Consider the following 23,318-nt stretch of genomic DNA (forward strand, 5'->3'; position numbering starts at 1 on the left):
GCACAGCCTTTCAGTCAGTCTTCAATGTATTTAAATGGGAACAATCTCTGCATGTACGCCACACTCCCATTCCAATTAATACAGTGAAGAGTGTTAGTTTTTCTGATCTGATATGTTACGTGCCTATGTGAAAACGATAATATGGCACACATATGGTACCGGTCCCTGGCAAATATGGTCCTGGTCCCTGGCAGATATGGTCCCGGTCCCTGGCACATTGGGGGAAAAAATTGCCGGTCCGCCACATCAGATGGTTTGAGAAGCACTGATCTAGACCATTCCTGACAGGTGTCTGGTAATTGATTGGCTCTCAAAAATCTCCAATGATGGAGAGTCCACAACCTCCCTAGGCAATTTGTTCTAGTGCTTAACCACCCTGACAGTTAGGAAGTTTTTGCTTAACCACCCTGACAGTTAGGAAGTTTTTCCTAAATGTCCAACCTAAACTGCCCTTGCTGCAATTTAAGCCCATTGCTTCTTGTCCTATCCTCAGAGATTAAGAAAAACAATTTTTCTCCTTCCTCCTTATAACAACCTTTTATGTACTTGAAAACTGTTATTATGTCCCCTCTCAGTCTTCTCTTCTCTGGACTAAACAAACCCAATTTTTTTTCAATCTTCCCTCATAGATCATGTTTTCTAAACCTTTAATCATTTTTGTTGCTCTTCTCTTGACTTTCTCCAATTTGTCCACATCTTTCCTGAAATGTGGTGCCCAGAACTGGATACAATACAATACATGTTCAGCCCTGGTATTGTACATAGAAAAAATTGTATTACCTTTTTAAAATATGTGTCTGCTTTGTTCCCTCTTGTGGTGTAACTACAATACTAATGTTAATAGCAAATAATACCAATCACTTGGTGGTTTTAAATTTCTTATTTTAATTTTAAAAGTGACCCTGTGCTCAAGAGTGCATTTAGCACTATATCTGCATAAAATTCCAAATGTTATCAACAAAGTCAATAGAAAGCTAGAGGAGGCTGAGGAAATATGAGACAACAGCCTTAAATGTCAAAGGGGGAAGCATTTGTCATTAGAACTGGTCAAAACTCAGAATTTCTGTTTCACGGGATATTCTAACATTTCAGAATTTGTTTTCATTAATTTCATCCATCTGCAATCAAAATGAAAACATAGTTTGTGTTATAACGAAACAATTTGACACTTCCAGGAAGCACTCAATGTATTAATTAGCTAAGCTGCTGTTTTCAAGGTCCTTGTGTTAGCCTGGAATCTTTTTTTTTTTTCCTAAGCTAATAAAAACAGCTGCTCCTCTAGAATGTAACACATATATTACTTACATTTCAAAATATTTTGGTGCGGGACATTTTATCATATCTGTATGATGTTGCAGAAAAAAATCATTTTCATTGATACGGCATTTCCTGACAGAAAACTGTTTCAACAAAAAGTTTCCAACCAGCTGTAGTTGCAACTCCTTTGAATTCTTAAACTGAGCAGATTGACTTGCAATCTTATCTACACACAAAGTGGCACCTCTTTGGCTAAACCAATTGAGTTTAACCAGTGCGGACACTCTTTTCTCTGTCAAAGAGTGGTTTATTTGCTTTCAGCTCAAACCTGTTTGCTAATCAATTTAAATTTAACCAAATAATCCTGATTGAAATTGAAATAAGTGGCCACACAGCCATTTGCCTCAGTTTAACTAAATTAGTTTTAAACCAAGCATTCAGTTCAACCATTGCAACTCTGTATGACAACAAGGCCCAGAGCCACAAAGGTATTTAGGTTCCTAACATCCATACCTTTGTAGATCAGGGCCCCAAAATCCAGAAAATTAAATACTTTTAGGCTAAAGATTTAGTGTAATTTTGATTGTGAGTAACATTCTATTCTGTTCTGTTCTATGTAGGTTTTTATACCATACCCACCACCATAATAACAGAGTGCTGTCCAGTAGTGCATTAAGCAATCTGTCTACACATTAAAAAGGAAATTTAAATACTGCTTTACATAAAAAGTCAACTCATCCTTAACTCTGGGGAAATGTAGGTTTTCCTCTCTTTGTGTGCACATAGATTAGATGAGATATACTTATCTAGAGCAATAGACAGTGAGATCTATCTAAAGCTGTATAGATGTAGCTACAAAATTTGCTGGGCTAAGAGGATGGCAAGATGAACTTGGCTTCCCAGGAAGAAACAAAAATAAACAGGGCAGGTTGAAATGTTTTCATCAAAGCATTTTCTTTTAATGAAAATGGCTTTTTGATGAGAAGAGAAAATTGTCATTTTGATTTAAGTGTTTTGTTCTTGCTAAATAAATAAATAAATAAAGATCCGTTTGGGCATGTTTGAGGGTTTGTGTGTGTGTGTGTGTTTGCCCTTGCCCCCTTCTTTTCCACTGGGGGAAAAAAGCTGGAATGTAGAGGAAGGAGGATGAAAATCTCCATTGCAAACATAAAACTTACACGCACAAGCAAAATTCAAATGGAAGGGATTTTTTTTTCATTTCCTTCAGAGAAATACACAATTTTTTTGAGCAGTTGCTGCTCAAAACATGAATCAGCAGCCTCTGCTCAGGCTGCAGTTAATTCACTTTGCTGCAAATGTTTGTGGTGGTGGGGGGGGGAAATAGTTGTTAAAATGCAAGATAAACATAATGGAAAGCAAATATTTCCTGTGTACAGTAGGAACTAGCTTCGGAACCATTCCAGGTCACTGCCCTACCATAAGTATGGAAGCAGGAGGGGAAGGCTCATTAGAAACAAATCACTCATTAGAAACAAATTAGGAGGGATAGTTCAGCGGTTTGAGCATTGGCCTGCTAAACCCAGGATTGTGAGTTCAATCCTTGAGGGGGCCATTTGGGAGTCTGGGGCAAAAATTGGGGATGGGTCCTGCTTTGAGCAGGGGGTTGGACTAGATGACCTCCTGAGGTGCCTTCCAACCCTGGTATTCTATGGCTGGAAACGGGACTTGGGTTTATCAGTGGGGAAAGCGACTGTATAAACGAGCCCCCAAGCGATGCCGCGACATTTTGACCACAAGCTGCTGTTTCTAAGTCTTGCAAAAAAGCTTATAGCACAGGGGGCGATTTCCTAGTCGCGCAGTAGCCCTGCCCAAGTGCCTTTCTCCTGCCCTATACTTTTGGGGGGCTGGATCTTGGAAGGCAGTGCTGCCTACCTAGGCTTGAGCTCCAGCACCTGGCTGCGGGGCGGGGGGGAGGGTGGCTAAAAAGGAAGGCAGGACGATAACTGGGGGTACAGGGAGAAGGGGAGGGGTGGATGGGAGGCAGCGGGGCTGGGAGCTCCCGGCAGAACGGGGAGGAGCTGAGAGAAGCAGGGCGCTGTTTGGGGAGGTGGCCGTGCTGGCAGTGCCAGGTAGGGGGGTTAGGGAGGAAAGGGGCCTGCCGGGCGCAGGGGGCTAAGGGGCGGAGGGAGGGGGTTGCTGGGTGTAGGCTAATGGGCAGGGGCCGCTAGCGGGAGCCTGGCAAGCCCAGGGTCCGTCTCCCAGCCTGTCATCAGCCCCCCTCACCCCCTCGGGGGGGGGGCTGTTCCCCCAGAGGGGCTCGGGACCGCTCTACCTAAGGAGGCTGGGTCAGGCCCCGGGAGGCAACCCGCGGCAGGAGCCTGGCGCTGGGCTCGATCCGGCGACTCCCTCCCCTGGAGTCTGAGCCCAGTGGCTCTGGCGGGAGAGGATTCCAGCCATTTTCTGCCCCCTAGCGTTGGACAGGGGTCTCTGTGCCGCCTCGCGGAGCGTCGGCTCGGAGCGGCTGCCGCAGGGGGTAGCGGTCTATATCTAGCGGTGCGGTTGCCTCTTTCTTTAAAAGTGCCCCGGCGTGGCTCCTTGCCCCAGCGCTTGCCCGGCAGAGAAGGCGCTTTTTGCATCCTCCTGGCGTGGCGCTGGAACGGATCCTCTTGATGCCAGGCTCGGGGATCCTTTTTCTTTCCAAAGTAACAACTCCCTCCTCTTCCTCCTGCTCCTTCAGCATCCCGCCCCCGCCCCGATCAGCAAGGGGACGCAACAGGAGCGTCAGGAGGGGTTTGGAGAACCGAGCTGCTTCTTGCCACCACCCCGGGAAGCCAGGCACAGCCCCCGCTCGCTCGCTCTCTCTCTCTCAGCCCTGCCACCCATTGAATGCAAAGTTTGAGCATCCGAGGAGCTGGTACTTTCCGCCCCTCCCTCCCGCTTAGATCTGGATTTTCCTTCCTGCCTCCTGGACTGGGAAGGGAGGGGAGGATGGGCGTGAAATTTACAAGCGGGCTCTTGTTGCATCCGTCCGGCCAACTCCTGCATCCTCAAGCGATGCATCTTCTTGGATGAAGGCGAGCAAAGGGGTCCCCACGCTCTTCGTTTCCTTTTGCTCCCCCCACACACACACACCCCCATCGCTTCCCGGGAGACTTGCCCGTGTGGGGTGGGCTGGAAAGGGGGGTGGCTGAGCTACAGCCTCCTGGCTGGGGACTTGACTGGGGGTGCGGGGCAGTGAGCTGGGGAGGAAGAAACTCTTTGCGGTGCAAGGGAGGGCGGAGCGGGGAGCATGCCCGGCGTCCCTTTCACGGCGGAGCCATCCTCCATGGAGACCGGACCCTTCTAAAATGACTTTCCCTGATCTGATCAATGCCAGCTTGAATGGGAACCGGACGGGACAGGGCAGCGCGAACCGGTCCTGGAGGGAGTGGGGGCTGCCGGGGGAGGAAGCGGAGACCAATGGCACCTCCCTGCCTTTGGCCCTGGATCTCCAGGCGGTGGGCGTAGGGGTCTTCCTGGCCCTCTTCATCCTTTCGGCTATCGTGGGCAACATCCTGGTGATCCTCTCGGTGGCCTGCAACCGGCACCTGCAGACGGTCACCAACTACTTCATCGTCAACCTGGCCATCGCGGACCTGCTGCTCAGCACCACCGTCCTGCCCTTCTCGGCCACCCTGGAGGTGCTGGGCTCCTGGGCTTTCGGGCGCATCTTCTGCGACATCTGGGCGGCGGTGGATGTCTTGTGCTGCTCCGCCTCTATCATGAGCCTGTGCATCATCTCGGTGGACAGGTACATCGGGGTCAAGTACTCCCTCAAGTACCCCGCCATCATGACCGAGAAGAAGGCGCTGGTGATCCTCGGAGTGGTCTGGCTCTCCTCCATGGTCATCTCCATCGGGCCCCTGCTGGGATGGAAGGAGCCGCCTCCCCCGGACGAGAGCATCTGCAGCATCACCGAGGAGCCGGGCTATGCCCTCTTCTCCTCCCTCTTCTCCTTCTACCTGCCCCTCATGGTCATCCTGGTGATGTACTTCAGGGTCTACGTGGTGGCCCGGCGGACCACCAAGAGCCTGGAGGCGGGGGTCAAGAAGGAGAGGGGCAAGTCCATGGAAGTGGTGCTGAGGATCCACTGCCGCAGCGTGGTGGAGGACTCGCTCTCCAGCTCCCGGAGCAAAGGGCACAACTTCAGGAGCTCGCTTTCCGTGCGCCTCCTGAAGTTCTCCCGGGAGAAGAAAGCGGCCAAGACCCTGGCCATCGTCGTGGGGGTTTTCATTCTCTGCTGGTTCCCTTTCTTCTTCGTCCTGCCTTTCGGTAAGTGAACCACCCCCTGCGCTGTCCTGTCCTCCCCAGCTAGGTGAAGGACCGCGACCCCTCTCGCTCTCAGCGGTTGCTCCCTGCCATGGGTGAACTTCCAGGCTTCATTTCAAGCTCTGGTTGCAATTAAAGGGGGGTGGGGTCCTTCTCAAGGGCGGAATAATAACGATACTCTCCAAAGAACTTCGCAAGATCTGCGCGCCCTGGTCCGCACCGCGGTGGAATGTCCATCAGCAGCTGGGTCAGAAATTGACTTAAGGTTGTGGTAAGGGGTGGGGGGGGGGGGGAAATACCACGCGTTTTATGCTGTGACCGTTCTGAAACTGCCCAAACTGCCCTCAGAGCTCGGGATCATTCTGGCAAAGAGACACTAGGGGAAAAAATCAAGTTATTTAACATGATCGGTCAGGCGCCTCAGTGGTCACTTTGGTCTATTTCTCCCAGGTTCTGTGCTCTTGGATTGGGTTGTCCTGGTGTAACGCCTACAGACCCGTTGGCAGGCGGGATCAAACCTGGGACCTCTGAAGCTAAATGCATGAGCCGCTACTGCGTGCGCTAAAAGCCACATGGCCCTGAGCTAGGGCTGGAGAGCAGACGCATTTAACTCTAAGTGGTCTGGGTGCCAGGAGCTGGGACAGAACCCCACACCCAGGAGGTGTGTGGGTTACACTGGTCCTTTCTCAGTTCCCCATGAGTCAGGCTCCTGATTGGCAGCCCTGACCCTCATCACAAATAAGTTGCCAAGACTAGAGGCCCTGAACCAGTGTCCGCACTGGTCAATGGGAAGCCTCTCCTTGACTTTGCTGGGCTTTGGATTGGGCACCACATTTGCAAATGAAGAGGGCAGACGTGGGCAGAACAGAAGGCATCCTCTTGTCTGTGGCTGCAAAAATTTTGGGCTAAACCCGTGTCTGGTGTAACTCCATTGCCTTCAGTGGAATGTGATGCCAGGGATGTATTTTGGACCATGAGCCAAAGTCTTCTCTAGAATGGTAACACCTTTCTGGGTGATGTCCTGTGATTTCCTGTGGCTGCTACCAGTCTCTATGCTAATTGCTGAGAGATGAAAATCTTGTTTTCTCTGCATTTCGCTGAGACCTTGTGATGTGCCATACTATTTATCAGGGGCTATTGATTTCCTCATTCTCTAGCCTAGTGGTAGGAACTAGATTCTATTCCTGAGTCTGATTCTGGCTTGTTCTGGTGCATTTGGCAAGCGATTTCACCTTTCTGTGCCTCCGTTTGCCCATCTGTAAAATGAATACAGTATAGACCCCCCCCTACCTTACACGGAAGATGTGAGGCTTAGTTCTGAGTGTCTGGGGAGCACTTTGCGATCCTCCAATGAAAGGTGCTATAAAATGCAAAGCACTGTTAAGATGATCTTTCCCCTGCCGTTAGAACACTCTCCCGCTTGAGTGCCTTTCCCCAGCCAATATTCTAAGGGTTAAAATCGTTGAGCCAATATTGCTCTGGCATGCAGGCAGCCTCTGTAGTTTTGGGAAGAAGAGCTGGCAACCCCCATTTCCAAAGCCAGGTTTCATTCCCTTGGTTAGAAACACAAGTACTAGTTCACAGGGTAGGACAGAGGCATCTAGGCCCATACCAGCAGATCTTCCCCTTGAAGTAGCATAGCTAGTTCATAAAGAAAAAGGAGTTTAAATACCGCTCATTCCCTTTCAGACCCCCCCAAATATAGTTAGTGGGACAGATCCTCAGCTGATGGAAATCAAAATAGCTCCTAGAAGTCAGTGTAGACCATCTACAACAGCTGAGATCTGATGCCGCATCATCAACCATCCCTCTCCAGTCACAGACAACTCAATAAATAAACAGCTTTAGGGGAAGTTCTATGGTCCAGGAAATCTTAGAGCCGTTCTGCATGGGATTTTCTCATGCTCTTAGTTATTGTTGAGGGGGTGCTAGAAAGGTCAGAATGCATCTTCTTGACACTAGCCAGGCATTTTTCCCATCCTGTTGTCATCTGAGCCTACAGGGAGGTGTCACGTGATCAAAGGCCATGTATCTTAGATTCAGATTACATGAAACACCTTATTGCTTTTTGTAGGCAGCATAATAGTCAGATTTGTTTAGTCCACTGGAAAAATCAATTACAAGAAGCATGCAGGGTCTCAGGAACACAGCAGCTCTGTCTGAACACTTTTAAAAGATATTTGTTGTGGTGGGTTTGTCCCCTTTAAAAATCATTTCTGGACTTACCGTTACAAACAACACTTTAAAAACCTAAGGTTTCAGAGTAACAGCCGTGTTAGTCTGTATTCGCAAAAAGAAAAGGAGTACTTGTGGCACCTTAGAGACTAACCAATTTATTTGAGCATAAGCTTTCGTGAGCTACAGCTCTCTTCATCGGATGCATACTGTGGAAAGTGTAGAAGATCTTTTTATATACACACAAAGCATGAAAAAATACCTCCTCCCACCCCACTCTCCTGCTGGTAATAGCTTATCTAAAGTGATCGCTCTCCTTACAATGTGTGTGATAATCAAGTTGGGCCATTTCCAGCACAAATCCAGGTTTTCTCCCCCCCCCACACACACAAATCCACTCTCCTGCTGGTAGTAGCTTATTTAAAGTGACCACTCTCCTTACAATGTGTATGATAATCAAGGTGGGCTGAGAAAATCATGGTTTAAGGTCATAGCAGGGAGCCAAGAACTTGTGTGTTCTAATCCTGCCTCTGACCATATGGCCTTGGCCAAGTCACTTGTCTGCTTTGCCTCAGTTTCTCTTTCGTGATGATGATGATGATGCTATTTTCTCTACCTAATCAGGATGTTGTAAGGATTAATTAGCTATATTTAAGAGCCAGTTCTCACCCTGAGTAAAAGAGGAAGAATATAAGAACAGCCATATTGAGTCAGATCAATCCATGGTCCATCTAGCCCAGTATCGTGTCTTCCAACAGTGGCCAGTGCCAGATGCTTCAGAGGGAATAAACAGAAAAGGGCAATTTGAGAGATCCATCCCCTATCGTCCAGTCCCAGGTTCTGACAATCAAAGATTTAGCATGGGGTTGTGTCCCTGACCACCTTGGCTAATAGTTAAGTTCATGGAGGATAGGTCTGTCAATGGCTAATTCTTTTCTGAACCCAGTGATACTTTTGTCCTTCACAACATCCCCTGGCAAGGAGTTCCACAGGTTGACTGTGCGTTGTGTGAAGAAATACTTCCTTTGGTTTGTTTTAAACCTGCTGCCTATTGATTTCATTGGGTGGCCACCAGTTCTTGTGTTATGTGAAGGGGCAAATAGCTCTTCCCGATTCACTTTCTCTGCATAGTTCATGATTTGACAGATTTCTATCATATCTCTCCTTAGTCACATATTGCATGTTGCTCAGAGCATGGGACTGGGAGCCAGGATTCTCATTCACTGTGTCACTTTAAATCACCCACTTAACCCTCTCTGTGACTCAGTTTTCTATTGCGCTAAATGGAAATAATGTTACTGACCTACCTCCTGGGAAGTATTGTGAGGCTTAATAGTTTGTAAAGAGATTTGAGATCATTGTACTTGGTGTGACCACATGTCAAATACAAAGCTGACAAAAGAGATTTGAATTTATACCACTCGTGTTTCTATAATCAAACTTTTCATTTCCATAGCACACTCTTATGCACGCCCCTTAAAAGGGCACGGATGGTCAAAACTCCAGCGTTAAATCCTACCCCAACTCTTTTGCATGCTGTTAATGAGCCTGAGAGTTTGGAAGCTCTACTACAGAGTTATTTCAAATAGGAAACAGAGGGGAAAGATTGTCCAACAATATCTCTTTTTCATAAACATGGTTTTCTTTTTCCAGTTGGAAAGTTGGACTAGATCCTCAGCTGGTGTAAATCATTGTCGTTCCATTGAAATCAATAGAGTGATGCCAATTGACACCCACTGAGATTCTGGCCCTTCTCCGTGGAGTGTATTTCCTAAGTACATTTTCCTTTCTCCGTTTGTGTAAAAACGTTTCAGTGTAAAAACGGCTTCGGTGTCAGCTTCCCGGTGGCTTTTAGATATGTTTTTCTAAATTGTACAGGTTCCTGTATGTGGTTGACTTTCAAAAAAACAACCCACGCGGCCTCTGATTTCTTTTCATTGCGTTGCACCCTTTCAAATGTGTGAATGCCTAAACAGTGCTTAGCAGGAGAGCTTTTGCAAATATACGGTGTGACTTTACCGACATAAATACAGCTCCTCCGTGGATATAAATCAATAGACCTCCACTGCAATCACACCATTTCCCACCAGCTGAGGATCTGTCCTCTGTGGAAAAGAGCATCCTTAGTGATTAGCAGGAACCGAGCAATTAGGACTCTGGGGTTCTATTCTTAACTTCCTACGTGACCCTCGACATACTACTTGACCCCGCTGCTTACCCACCAGTGAGACAGGGATAATAGTTACCAAATTTCTTGGGGTTGGGGAGCTTAACTAATTAATATTTTAAAAGCACTGTGAGATCTTTGATAAGTCTGCATATAAGTGCAGTGGTGTTATTCATTTTTTGGTCCTAGGACAATCTGCAAAAATATTGCTTGAAATTTAAATGTATTCCCTAGTACCCCTGTGGATTTTTATCAGCTGAGTAACCCACACCCTTCCTGGTATTGTGATACATATCCCCAAGCATACGATGCAATCATCAGGAGTATTGGTGCAATTAATAAGAATATGTTTGTCTGGCTAATAAGGCACTTTAGGAAGCTGTTTGCTTAGCAAGGGACGAAACCCTAATCACACCTGGAGTGTATGCTTCCCTTTCTGGGCATGTGCAGCTCCTGTTGATAGTAATAGGAGTTCTACGTTCCAATGGAGAAGAGAATGCATGGACTCTGTGAAGCAGACAACTGGAGTTAAATTACTCCCTGCTGCATATGCCATAGCATCTTTCCCATTAGCAGGGATCCAGCTGAATGCCTTTTGAGGCTAGGGACTGGATTTCTAACGGTGTTTAGGCATCTAAAGATTCAGATAGGCCCCTAAATACCTTTAAAACTCCAGTCCATAATCCGTATCTGATCTCAGGCCACCTGTGTAGTGCTGTATAGTTGTGATGCTCACCGGGGGTTGGTTGGGGGGTGGCACCTCGCAACCACCTACCCTGAGCATGAGGAAACCTAAGAGGTGTCTGGCAGAGGTCAGTTCCCTGACAGAACAAGAAGCAATGGTCTCAATGACAGAACAAGAAGCAATGGTCTCAAGTCTGACTTCAGTGAATACATCATTTGTAAATTACGTGACAGGGAAAGGGTATTTGTTTTGAAGCTAATCTGAGAAGGAGCTGCAGTCAATTTGGTCATGAAGGGGGAATGTAAATCCATATAGGATACATGGAGGATTGTTTTAAATGGGATTTAGGAAGGTGGTGTGAAAGGATGTATTGTAAGTATCATTAAGTATTACTCCAGTTTTATTCCCTTTTAGATAAGGTGGTCATCAGTCTGAGAGATGTCAGAACTAGAATGGAAAATACAATGCACTAAGCTGAACCCTGGTGTAAATCAACTGAGCCAAATACATCAGTGGTGTAACTCCACTGGCTGAATTGGGTTGATACCTGGGAAGAATTTGGACTGATCCTTTGTCTAAATTAGAATCAAACCTTTTTATGGGCACTATTGTAACTTACAGTCAAGTCTGCTATATGACCTTTTCCATGCCTGATCCATGGAGGACATAACTCTGCTAGAGTTACCAGCTGAGGGACTTAGGGTACATCTATACTGCAAAAAAAGACCCCCAGCAACAAGTCTCAGTCAAGTGATTCAGGCTCACGTTATGGGGCTAAAAATAACGGTATAGATGTTCCCACTCAGACAAGATGGGGCTGTTCTCAGAGCCCAGGCTCCAGCCCAAGTGGGAATGACTACACTGCTATTTTTAGCCCCGAACTGGGAGTCCCCAAATGCACATCAGTTGACCCAGCCGCTGGGACCCTCTGCTGCATGATTTTGGTTTTTGCAATGTAGATGTACCCTCAGTCCTTTAGCTCACACTGCTGAAGTTCATACTTTAGCCCGGGGTTGAGTCCCTGGTGAGGATCGAGATGATGTTTGTTTCAGCAAATCACTTGGACTTTTATTTATGTATTTTCTTCCTGAAGGGGGGTTCCAGAGAGGATGGAACTCAGTGGTGGCAGATGACAGAACAAGGAGCAATGGTCTCAAGTCGCAGCAGGGGCGGTTTAGGTTGGATATTAGAAAAAACTATTTCACGAGGAGGGTGGCGAAGCACTGGAATGGGTTACCTAGGGAGGTGGTGGAATCTCCATCCTTAGAGGTTTTTAAGGCCCAGCTTGACAAAGCCCTGGCTGGGATGATTTAGTTGGGGTTGGTCCTGCTTTGAGCAGGGGATTGGACTAGAACTTCCTGAGGTCCCTTCCAACCCTGATATTCTGTGATCATGAGAACAGCCATTGAGTCTCAGGGTATTTCTGCCTGGGAGAGTAAGAGGAGATGCTGAGAAGCCCATTAGAAATCCCCTTCTCTTGAGTTTTCCTGCTCCATTTTTCAGAAGCAGAAGGCTCGGATAGTACGGCTCAGGTCTAGACCTTTGGAGTCTGATCTGAACCAGCCCCCTCAAAGACCTTGCAGACTTCTTGGAGGTTCATCCCACAATAAGGGCCTACTGGTATAAGGTGTTGAACCTCCTTGATTCCCATTGACTTCCCATTGACTTCCCATTGATTGTTCAGTTCACTGGCCATTCAGAAAAATTGAAAAACAGTCTTTTTTGGGTCACCATGACAATAATTTTTTTTTCAAATTTCTGGAAAATGAAAAAGTTTTAAAAAATAGTTTTGGGTCAAATGAAATGTTTCATTTGACCCAACACAAAATATTCTGTTTTGATTTGAGCAGGGTTTTTTTTAACGTTTTTTGGGGGGGTTACGTAAAATTGAGGGAAATTTCTAAACATAAAGTCATTTTAAACAACATGTTTTATTTAAAAATGTCAAAATGAAACTATTTTTTCAGAACGTTTTAAAAGTTTGTTTTTTTCCAACCAAAACAAATTGGCAAAATCAACACAAAGTCACAAAAAGTTTAAGCAAACCTGGAATAGTCAGATAGTGGCATTTTTGGCCAGGAAAAAAGTATAGGTCGAAAAATTTTACCTAGCTCTAATTGGGGGTGCTCAACACTTTATGGGATCAGTTCCTAAAAGAGATACACTTAAACCCTAAAAGCCTGGATCTGAACATACCAACCCAGTGCTTGAAACCTAAACTGAATGATGCAAATAGACCTATTAATTCCATATCCAAACTCTGACAAACTTTAGGGTGTTTGAAATCTGGATCAGAATCCCCCTCTTTCCTTCAGTTTCACTGAGTTCTCCTAGGCTGAAGCTGAGGATTGGCCCTGCATGTATGTCTTAGACTTCACTTTTGAAATGGCAAATTGCCCTTTGTCCTTTTACTAACTGATTTGTGCCTTCCCAAATAAAGAACCATCCCACTGAAAATCACCAGGCTTATTTCACATCTCCTGGCTGAAGGTTGGGAAAGAAAGAGCACCAGATGTTCTTGCTGGGGTTAGAACAGTCTGGAATACATTTCCCATGTGAAAACTCCCTGGTAGTATTAAAAAAACAAAAGGGTTGTCATATATTTAATTATAGGAGTTTTGATAGTGAGGCATTGGTAAATGGGATTTTTTTTATTTCCTTTTAGAGGGGAGGTGTATATAGCACATAAGAATTGAGTATCATCTCTTTAAATGGTTTGGGGTCCATCCAGTGGTCCTCCGTTGTCTTCTGTCACCTAAGCCACCAGAATCTAACAGAGTAGTAGCGTAAACGTATGTAGTTAGGTTTTGTATATTTGTGTATGGTTAGTAAAAATTATATATTGTACACCAGCTATATCCGTGTACTTTCCTCCTAAACGTAATGTTGTGTAGAGCAGTAGTTCTCAACCTTTCTTTCATTTGCGGACCCCCCCGGCTACAAAATTTCGAATGGAGCTGTGGGCCCTTTTGGAAATCTATTGTCTGAATAGATAGCTGAATTCTGTTCAGTCAGTTTTCAGTCTAAGTCTTTCGCGGACCCCTTTGACATAGGGTCTGTGGACCACAGGTTGAGAGCTACCTATGTAGAGAGCAAAGCTACAGCAAGGGTCCTGTTGTGTTTTATGGTCTCTGATTCTGCATAAAGGACTTGGCATTTAGATGCCTACAATGGACATTTATAATTTTGCCCAGCTCTAGTTGGAACCAGGCTGGGCTGGGGACCCTGATAACAAGACTCCAGTGACTATGAACTATTTATAGTCCCTGTGCCCTGTCTAGTCCCCGGAACCATAGGGTGGTAGCCATTTTGCCTGGGGACATGGCTTTGATCTAACTGAAAACAGTGGGAGATAGCAGCCAACTTTATTAAGGGCAGCTTCACTTCGACATGCAGAGAGACTGTAGGGAAATGGCAGCCATCTTGCTGGCTCGAGCCCTATTGACAGTAATAGGAGATGGCGGCCATCCTGAATTTGGGAAAATTCATGAGTTGGCACCTTTCATCATATTTTCATGAGGCAGATAAATAAACACCACAAAATTGCTAGAGTTGTAAGGAAATCACAAGAGTTGGCAATAAACTCCATCAGATGGCATGAACTGGGGTCCCATCCCCCACTGCAGGCCACGGCTGGAAGAGCAGCAGTAGAAGGGCTGGGAAAATGGTTGTCTCGCTCTCCCAAATATCCAGTTTAGGCATCCAAGGTTGAACACTGGGTCTGCTTTGTCTTGCCCTAAGTGAGGTGCTGAGGCAGTGACAGAGCTGGACACAGAACCCCCCGAGTTACTCTGCCACCAGACCACATCAGCCAATTGCCAGACTGTCCCAAAGAGAGACAGTGAAAGCCAAATGGCTGTTTTAGGTTGTCGCCCTGACTCTGAATACAGTTTCTATATTGGGAAATGTCATACAAACAGGAGAAAATATAGAACCTGAAAGATTTAAAATGATTGTGATTCAGTGAGCAAAATCCTATAAACCTCTAGACAAACTCTGTGAAACCATGGAAAAATGTACTGTGTTAAATAAACGATCTGAAGCCTGTGTTATGCGGGACTCTGGACTCAACAAGTGGCAATAGAGAGGTTTCGTAGTATACAGGGTTATATGGGCATGTATCGATTTAATTCATTTCTGCACTGGAATCCATGATGTCAGGCAACACACAGTTTCAATAGGTAGTATATTTCTTTCAGCAGAGTGTATTGATTAACAGTATCACATGTCATTGTACCAAGGGCAAGGGCTAACTTGTAAATAATATGAAGGAAGAGCAAGACATGGGGCTGAAGCCTTAGCTGTGTATATTAAAGGCCCATCTGAGATAGGAGATAGGAAAGTCTGGTCCCTTTGTAATCTAGAGCAGCCTCAAGCCTGTATCAGGCTGTTCTAAATTTTGTCCAGCTTCCTTATGGCCTGCTGCCATATGGACAGCCTGTCAATGTTGCCTTTCTCCTGGGAAATCCCCATGTACAGGAGTCTGGAAGAGGGTGGCATACAGCCAGAAGGGGGCTGCTCAGGGACTCACTGAAGCTGGCTTTCTGGCTGCTTTTTGCTGGCAGAGTGTTGCAGAGGAGCTGGAGTAGACCTGAGTATCAGACCCACAGCTGAGTGAACTGTACACAAGATTGGAAGTGACAAATTCTCATTCTGCCTCGGACACCTCAGCTAACCTCCCAGGAGTGTTTTGTGGCTATATTTATTAATGCCTGTGATGTGCTTTGAAAATAAGGGCTGCTATTATTAGGCCAGACTCTCTGTTGACGTACAGATAGTGACGCTGAGACAGTTTACAGCAACAGAGACTTTTGCCCAGGGTAGCTAGTTTGACATTTTGCAGGGGAATTGCGTTGACACTTAACATTTCTTTGTTCCTGATCTTTCACCCGCAATATTTTGGATTTCTTATAAGAGGGAAAAACTGATGAATTGAAACCAAACTCGACTGCATAATAAACAGATTTTTTTTTAAATCAGCCCCATGGCCTTGTTGCATTCAAATGCATAGAAGTTTGCCCCAGAGTTCAGAGTGACCAGGCCGCCCGGTGCGTTGGGCAGTGCAGCCTCAGCGCCCCCAGCCCCTAGGCAGCACGGCCGCAGCGCCCCCAGCCCCAGTGCTCCAGGTGGTGTGGCTGCAGCATCCCCAGCCGCAGAACTCTGGGTGACCAGTCCCGGGGCTCTGGGTGGCCAGCTCCAGAGTGCCGGGTGGGCAGCGCGGTCCCAGAACCAGCCACCTTGAGTCCCTGTGGGAGGCAGGCCAGCCAGCCCCAGCCAACCTGGCCCAGCCAGGGCAGAGCGTTGGGAAAGAAGGAGCGGGCCTGACCTGGGGGCAGAGCATGAGCGGGGCCACAATAGGCTCTTTGGGGAGGCACAGCCTCCTCCTGCCTACGATTCCTGCTGCCCATGCCAGAGTTCTAGAACGGAGCATTTAATGACCTGTTCCTTTTCCATTACCCCAAATTTTGGCAAATATTTGCTGATCACATCTTGTAATGTGGTTAATGAGACATGATATAAGCTTGATGCAAAGTTAAACATGGGTGCAGATGCAGTTTTGAATGATATTACGGTGAAGCTACTTAATCATCTTTTATCAGCTTGTTTTGAATTGATTCTGCCAGAACAAATAGGATTATCTACAGCTACTAACAATTTTGTGGTGATAACAAGCCATGTTATAAAGGCGTCAAGCGATCCTGCCTATAGGGCTGTAATTTTGGAAAATTTCAGCTAGCATGGCTCAGCTATTTTTGAGAGTGAGGCTAGGAAAAAATTACATTGTTTTGCCCATGTTAAATTCTGGTGACTTTTTATTAAAAAAACCCTCCAGTGTCACCATGCTTTGGCTCAAGGACTCGAAATTTTGCAGTGGGGCGGCTGTTATGTCAGGGAGGTACCTTTTGCCATCCCCATGAAAATCCACTTAATTGTAGCCAGATTACAAGCCTTTGAAAAATTGCAGTGTGCACTTGTTCAGTAAAGACTTCTTAGTGCACATGGAATCTCCAGAGATTTTCGCTCTGAGCATACTCCCGCAGGTGAGTAGGACTTTCCCAGCAATTCCTCATCTGGAATGTTTTGGGTATTGCTGGCTCTGGGTCCAGGCACCAGAACTGAAGGCAGAGAGTCTTTCTCTCCTTTGCTTTCAATGACTCCCTTGTTGGGCCCCGGCAGCATGGAGGAGGAAGCTGCCTGATTTGACTGCCGAGTGGACAAGAGACAGCCTTATGGGGCAGATGAAATAGATTGAGCCAAGGAACTGAGGGAAGTGGGGAGAACACTGAGGCTGGACAAGGAAGCCAGGGAGGCAGACTGGGACTGGGAACCAGTGGGACTGAGGAGTATGGACAGGGCACAACTGGGGGTCAGGGGAAAGCAGAGAGACAGATGAGATGAGGAGCTGAGAGATGGGAACCTGGGACTAGACTGGGACTGGATGCATGAAGGGGGAAGTCTGAGATAGCAGGGTGGGAATTGAACCTTGGACAACTTGTCCAGAGAGGGAAACTAGGACTGGCTTGCCAAGGAGACTGGGACTGGGTTAAGAAACTTGAGGAGTAGGGAATGGGACTGGCTAGGTGAAGAGAATGGGAGTCGGATGAGGAGCAATGGGTGGGGAAGACACGAGACTCTCATAGGCAGGTTGGAGGGTACACAACAAAAGGGGACAAGTCTGGGGGAAGGAGCAGAAGAGGTTGTGCCTAGTAGAGAATATTCCCCTCTGGAGCCTAGAATGGAATCCAAGATTCCAGAGTCTCATAATTCCTCTCCGGTCAGCAATTATCTGTGAAACCTACTGGAAGTGTGTGTCCCATCCCCCTCTAGTGCTGGTCCACGTAGAGCATAACAACTTACTACTTCTGTCAGCTACTCCCTAAGCTCAAGTGGCAGGTGTCTGTGAGGTAGATCTAAAGGTTTCAGCCTTGCTGTTGACCCACGTGGGCATGGGTTTGCTTTTTTAAACACCTAGGAAATTACACACACAAAAAGCTACACGAAGAGAACTTTATTAAGGTTGCAAAGTCAAGCACTCAAAAGTTAGGATATGTCAGAATTAATGTTTCCCAAGTAACCTTGGAAAGGGGAAGTGGTGCATCATGGAAGTCTCTGGCTGTGGTGCATCATGGGAGGTGTAGTCCAATTGGGCAGCCCATTCTATTGAGGAGAATGAGGCACATGAGGCACTCAAACTACAACTCTCATGAGGCACCATGACAGAATTTCCAAATTGAAACATTGAGGCTATTTGGGAAAATATCAACATTTTCACAGAAAGTGGACACTTTTCAGACAAAATTTCACTTTTGACAGAAACCCAATTTTCTGTCAAATACAAGTTTCAATGTGAAGTTTTTACCAGCCCTAGTAAGCATGTCCCAGTGTTCCCCTCTCCACCCCTCTCACGCAAAGTTCAGTCACCTACTACCTCAGTAAGCTGCAGCAATTGACAAAGGCCCCAATTCAGCGAGGCACGTAACCTTGTCTTCACTTCAGTGGGGCTACTGGCGTGCTGAAAGTTGGGCAAGTACTTAATTACTTTGCTGAATCAGGGCCCAGATGGAGTGAGTTGTGATTAATATGATTTCTACTGCTGAGAAAACAAGCAGGCTTGATTTCCCCTTGCCTGGCATCTTGTGTCGCCACATGACTATAAAATGCTCCCATCACTGTAAACGAGTGGAGAATTCTCACTGCTAGCAGAGCAGGTGCCAACTAATGCCAAGGCCCATCCGCACTGACCACTGACAAATGCATAGCTGGAAACCAATCTGGCTCACCTGTTGGTTCGTATGGTTAAAATGGATATTAGTGCTACAAGAATGTGTTTAGTTGTTAGACTTTATGGAATGCTTGTTGGAAGCTGCATATAGGAATCTCACTTATGGTATCACAGGGTATAAAGTTATGTTGAGCGTTTGCATTCTAAACCTCTGTAACTGTGTAACTCACCAAACAGGAAAAGAAGCACTGATTAAGATAAAGTGCTCGTCCTGCACACAAGATGGCCTGTGATGGGATATTAGATGGGGTGGGATCTGAGTTACCCAGGAAAGAATTTTCTGTAGTGTCTGGCTGATGAATCTTGCCCATATACTCAGGGTTTAGCTGATCGCCATATTTGGGGTCGGGAAGGAATTTTCCTCCAGGGCAGATTGGAAGAGGCCCTGGAGGTTTTTCGCCTTCCTCTGTAGCATGGGGCACGGGTCACTTGCTGGAGGATTCTCTGCTCCTTGAAGTCTTTAAACCATGATTTGAGGACTTCAATAGCACAGACATAGGTGAGAGGTTTTCTGCAGGCGTGGGTGTGTGAAATTCTGTGGCCTGCGTTGTGCAGGAGGTCAGACTAGATGATCATAATGGTCCCTTCTGACCTAAATATCTATGAAAAAAAAAGATGGCCCATTGAAGGCAAACGAGGCATTGTATAGCATCAAAGGACAGAGACTTTGTTGATTGCATTCCGAACTCCCTCCAGGAAGGGGAGACCTGCTCATGAACTCATCTTGGATTCTGCAGTGAAGGGGATTTAAAATCCCTGACAAGGAGAAACTGAGATCTTTATGCTATCTGGACTCTGAGGGGCAAAGATTCCTGAACGTAAGCAAGAGATCCCCCTGCTGCTTGGCATGGGTCAGCCCTAAAGGACATATAGAGCTGCTAATTATAGGAGCTTATATTACGTTTTTAAAATCTAACACTGTAACTCATTTGTGTGTGTATGTAAATAACTCTCATTTCTTTTCTTAGTTAATAAATCTTTCATTAGTTTATTGCAGGATTGGCTACAGGTGTTGTCTTTGGTTTGACATCTGAGTACAAAGTGCCTGGTACTTTGGGACTGGGAGTAACCTGACTATTGTTGTGATTTTTGGTGTAAAGTGACCATTTATCCCATAGTCCAGCTTGCCCTGGTGGCAAGATAGACCGGAATGCCCAAGGGGACTGTCTGGGACTCCAAGGCTGTTATAGAGCTTTAGGAGGTCACACTTGTCACTGGGTTGGTGAAATCTAATGGTAGAACATACAGCCAGTTGGGGGTTTCTGCCCTGCTTTTTGACAGTCTACCCTCAGGTTGGCCATCACGGTCATAAGCCACTTCCGACAGCATGACAGGGCTGGTGTTTTGTGAGTGGAGAATTCTCACTGGATGGTGTTTTGTGTTGACTCTGAGTAGATGTAGATGACCACATGAGGTACAAAGGCAGTGGAGAATCAGGTCCATTCTGTCTCCATGTCCACATCTGTAAAACAGGGAGAAGGATACCAAAACACCTCTCTAGCAGGGTGGCAGATGCTGGGGGGAGGGAAGGAGTTGATCGGGGGGTGCTCAGCATCCACCCTTTTTTCCCCGCGGGTGCTCCAGCCCCAGAGCACCCACAGAGTCAGTGCCTATGTCTCCAAGCCCTTACCAGATATTAATCAATTCTTAAGCTTCTCAGACATCCCTAGAAACTTCACTGTTGTCACTTCGCAACTTGAAGTCTTTAGATGATTATGGATTTGTTGCAACATTTAACTGCCTTGCAGGGATGTTGTAGCAGGGATGTTGGTCCCAGGGTATTAGAGAGACAAGGTGGGAGAGGTCATATCTTTTATTGGACCAATTTCTGTTGGTGAAAGAGACACGCTTTTGAGCTTGCACAGAGCTCTTCAAAAGCATGTCTCTTTCACCGACAGAAGTTGGTCCAATAAAAAAATATTACCTCACTCACCTTCTCTCTCTTCCAGGGAGGTTGCCAGGCTGTTCTGAACTTCAGGGTGATAGAATTCAAATCTTCCTGCTCACAAAGAACGGGGCTTTATGGTTTGCATAAAGAAGTTTGAAGAAGAACTTTTGCTAGTGGGATCGGTTCTATGATTAAAAGCATGCAGCACAAGGAAGAGATACACATGCGAACCAACCAGGTCATTACAGCTTTTATTATACGTAGTTTGCAGTGGGGGAAACTGAGGCACAGCAAGATTATTAGGTCACTGACAAAGTCAGCAGCAGATCTGGGGCTAGCCCACAGCTCAGCAACCTCACATTCCCATATAAAAGTTGTCTTATGGACACAGAATGCTGTATTTTATCATGTCCAATATTCATTGGCATGGTTAGTGCAAGAATGGAATTATAGGAGTGGCTGGAGAATATGGCTCTTTAGCTAATCCTAACGGATAGCTTTTTGTTGATAGAGTCCTTTGCTAATGCATTTGGTATGAAGCCAGAAAGCTGTAGGCTCCCATAGCAAAAATTTCCCTGCCAGCTCACAGAAGAGAGGTCATTTCTGATGCTTATGATGTCCGAAATGGGCTGCCTGTCACAGATGAGGCATTAGAGGCTTGAACTGATCCTTTTTGCTCTGTGAGAAAAATCCCAGCTGCTTTTAGAGCCTTTTAGGGGAAGATTTACAAAAGCACAATGAGCAGGTAGGCACCCAATTCCCACTGCCTTTGAAAATCTACAGCTCAAACAATGGCAGGATACAAGACTGGGCATCAGGAAGCAAGGGTTCTAGTCCCAGCTCTTCCATTCACATGATGATGAGCAAGTCATTTTGCCACCTTGTGCCTCAGTTTCCCCCTATATAAAGTGCAGGTAATGCCTTTGTAAAGCGCTGTAAGGTCTATGGATTCAGCTAGTGAACAGGAGCAGTGAACAGGGGAGTTTGGCAAGGCAGTTCTCTGGAGGAAGGAGAAGTGACCATGTGACCCTTGTGGTGAGTTTGTTGTCTGTTGTTGTATGCTTCTTTGCATGCCCTATGCCCGCTTGATTGAAGTATATAATGTGGTCTGCTAGGGGCATAGACACCGGCTTCCTCCATGCCCGGGGGGTGGTCAAGCCCCTGCTTTGCCCCAGGCTCCACCCGCACCTGACCCCTTCTCCCAAGCCCCCGCCCCGCCTCTTCCCTGCCTCTTCCCACTCAGTTCCGCCCCCTCCCATGAGCATGCCCCATCCCCGCTCCTCCCCCTTCCTCCCAGAGCCTCCTGCATGCTATGGAACAGCTGATCGCAGAAGGTGCTGGGAGGGAGTGGGAGGAGTTGATCAGCGGGGCCGCCGGCAGGCAGGAGGCGCTGGAGGGGATGGGGGAGCGCTGGCTGCTGGTGGGTGCTAAGCACCACTGATTTTTTTCCGTGGCTGCTCCAGCCCTGACAGGGGAGTGCCCGGAAATGATGGCAATTTGCTCCTGGTTGATGCAATCTCAGTCTTTGTTACGAGTGAACAGTCTGTTGCTAACAAACTCCTTTGCTAGGCCTGTATCCCTTGCTTTCCTGCCATGTTGTCACTGAAGGGGTTACTTGAGAAACCAGAGTTCCCCCAGGCAGATGGACTCTGGGGAAGTGTGTCTGAGTGACAGGGGGCTTAGGAGGACTGTGGCACTGGTTTTGGGATCTAGACAGCTGGACTGTGGGATCTCGCTGCCCAAGGAGGATGTCAGATACAGGATCTGCACCTGAGAATGCATCTCAGAGACCCAAAAGCTAGGAACAGTGACCAGTCACTGCTCAGACCCAGGGGGCTTAGAAGCATGTGAGATCCAGTCCACTCACAATAGATGGGTGTCTGTCCAGACAGGGGCACCAGGCCAGGGGCTATAACATGATTTTGGCAATTAATTGATCTTTAACTATTCATGGTAAATAGGCCCAATGGCCTGTGATGGGATGTTAGATGGGGTGGGATCTGAGTTACTACAGAGAATTCTTTCCTGGGTATCTGGATGGTGACTCATGCCCACATGCTCAGGGTTCAGCTGATCGCCATATTTGGGGTCGGAAAGGAATTTTCTTCCAGGGCAGATTGGAAGAGGCCCTGGGGGTTTTTCGCCTTCCTCTGCAGCATGGGGCACAGGTCACTTACTGGAGGATTCTCTGCACCTTGAAGTCTTTAAACCATGATTTGAGGATTTCAATAGCTCAGACATAGGTGAGAGGTTTTTTGCAGGAGTGGGTGGGTGAGATTCTGTGGCCTGCGTTGTGCAGGAGGTCGGACTAGATGATCATAATGGTCCCTTCTGACCTTAATATCTATCTATGAGTCTATATAAGTACCTTAGATAGATGGATAGTTGTAGACACTTGGACATACTTCCTGTGTGATCTTGGCTCTCCTATTGGTGCGGGTTGATTAGAAACAAAAAGCTGCAGCGTGGTTCTGTGGCATGAGATTCCATGTCAGGGGGACTTCCAGTATTTGCAGGCAACATCGGCTTTCCTGTAAAGGAAAAGAGACCCTGCTATGGCAGATCCATGCAGCTTCCGCAGGCTTGCATCTGAAATCAGTTGACGCTCCGTTCTGAGTGACAGTCCTTTGTACATGTGTGATGTCTTCCCTCTGCGTCTGTTAATAGGCTCTAGCCCCTTCAGACACACCCAGATGGAATCTCACAACACCCCTGTGAGGCAGATGCGTTGCTATCCCTATTTTAAAGATGGGGAAACTGAGACACCAGGCACTTCCCTCCATGCTCTCTGAGGCAGCGTCCTGGGGCAGTACGACTGTTGGAAGGGAGAGTGCAATGGCACAGGGCACCTGCCACCCCCACTCTACTAGCAGGTCGAGAAGCAGCCAGTGCAGCCCAAAAAGTGGGCGGGGCTGGCTGGAGAAGGCTTGTGACCAGTGCACCGGACATAGGCACTGATTCATCCCTGGCTGCCTTCATCAGTAGCTTTTCAGAGTCAAGGGAGATCTGTTCATTGACTTCAGTGGGTCCTCCACTCTAAAGCCCCAGCGATACATCCAGGCTTCTGGGGCCTGATCCTAAACCCACTGAAGTC

General features: G+C 46.9%; 1 protein-coding gene across 1 annotated transcript in view; it reads left to right on the forward strand.

The window, feature by feature from the left end:
* The first annotated feature begins 4,565 nt into the window (after window positions 1-4,565).
* ADRA1D (adrenoceptor alpha 1D) overlaps window positions 4,566-23,318 on the forward strand; it is a 71,874-nt gene continuing 53,121 nt past the window's right edge. The window contains exon 1 of the mRNA XM_074951908.1: window positions 4,566-5,529. Coding sequence (XP_074808009.1) covers window positions 4,566-5,529 — 964 coding nt within the window. The remainder of the gene's footprint in view (window positions 5,530-23,318) is intronic.

Source organism: Natator depressus, chromosome 4 (genome assembly GCF_965152275.1).
Source record: "Natator depressus isolate rNatDep1 chromosome 4, rNatDep2.hap1, whole genome shotgun sequence".
In the NCBI taxonomy this organism is placed as follows: Eukaryota; Metazoa; Chordata; order Testudines; family Cheloniidae; genus Natator; species Natator depressus.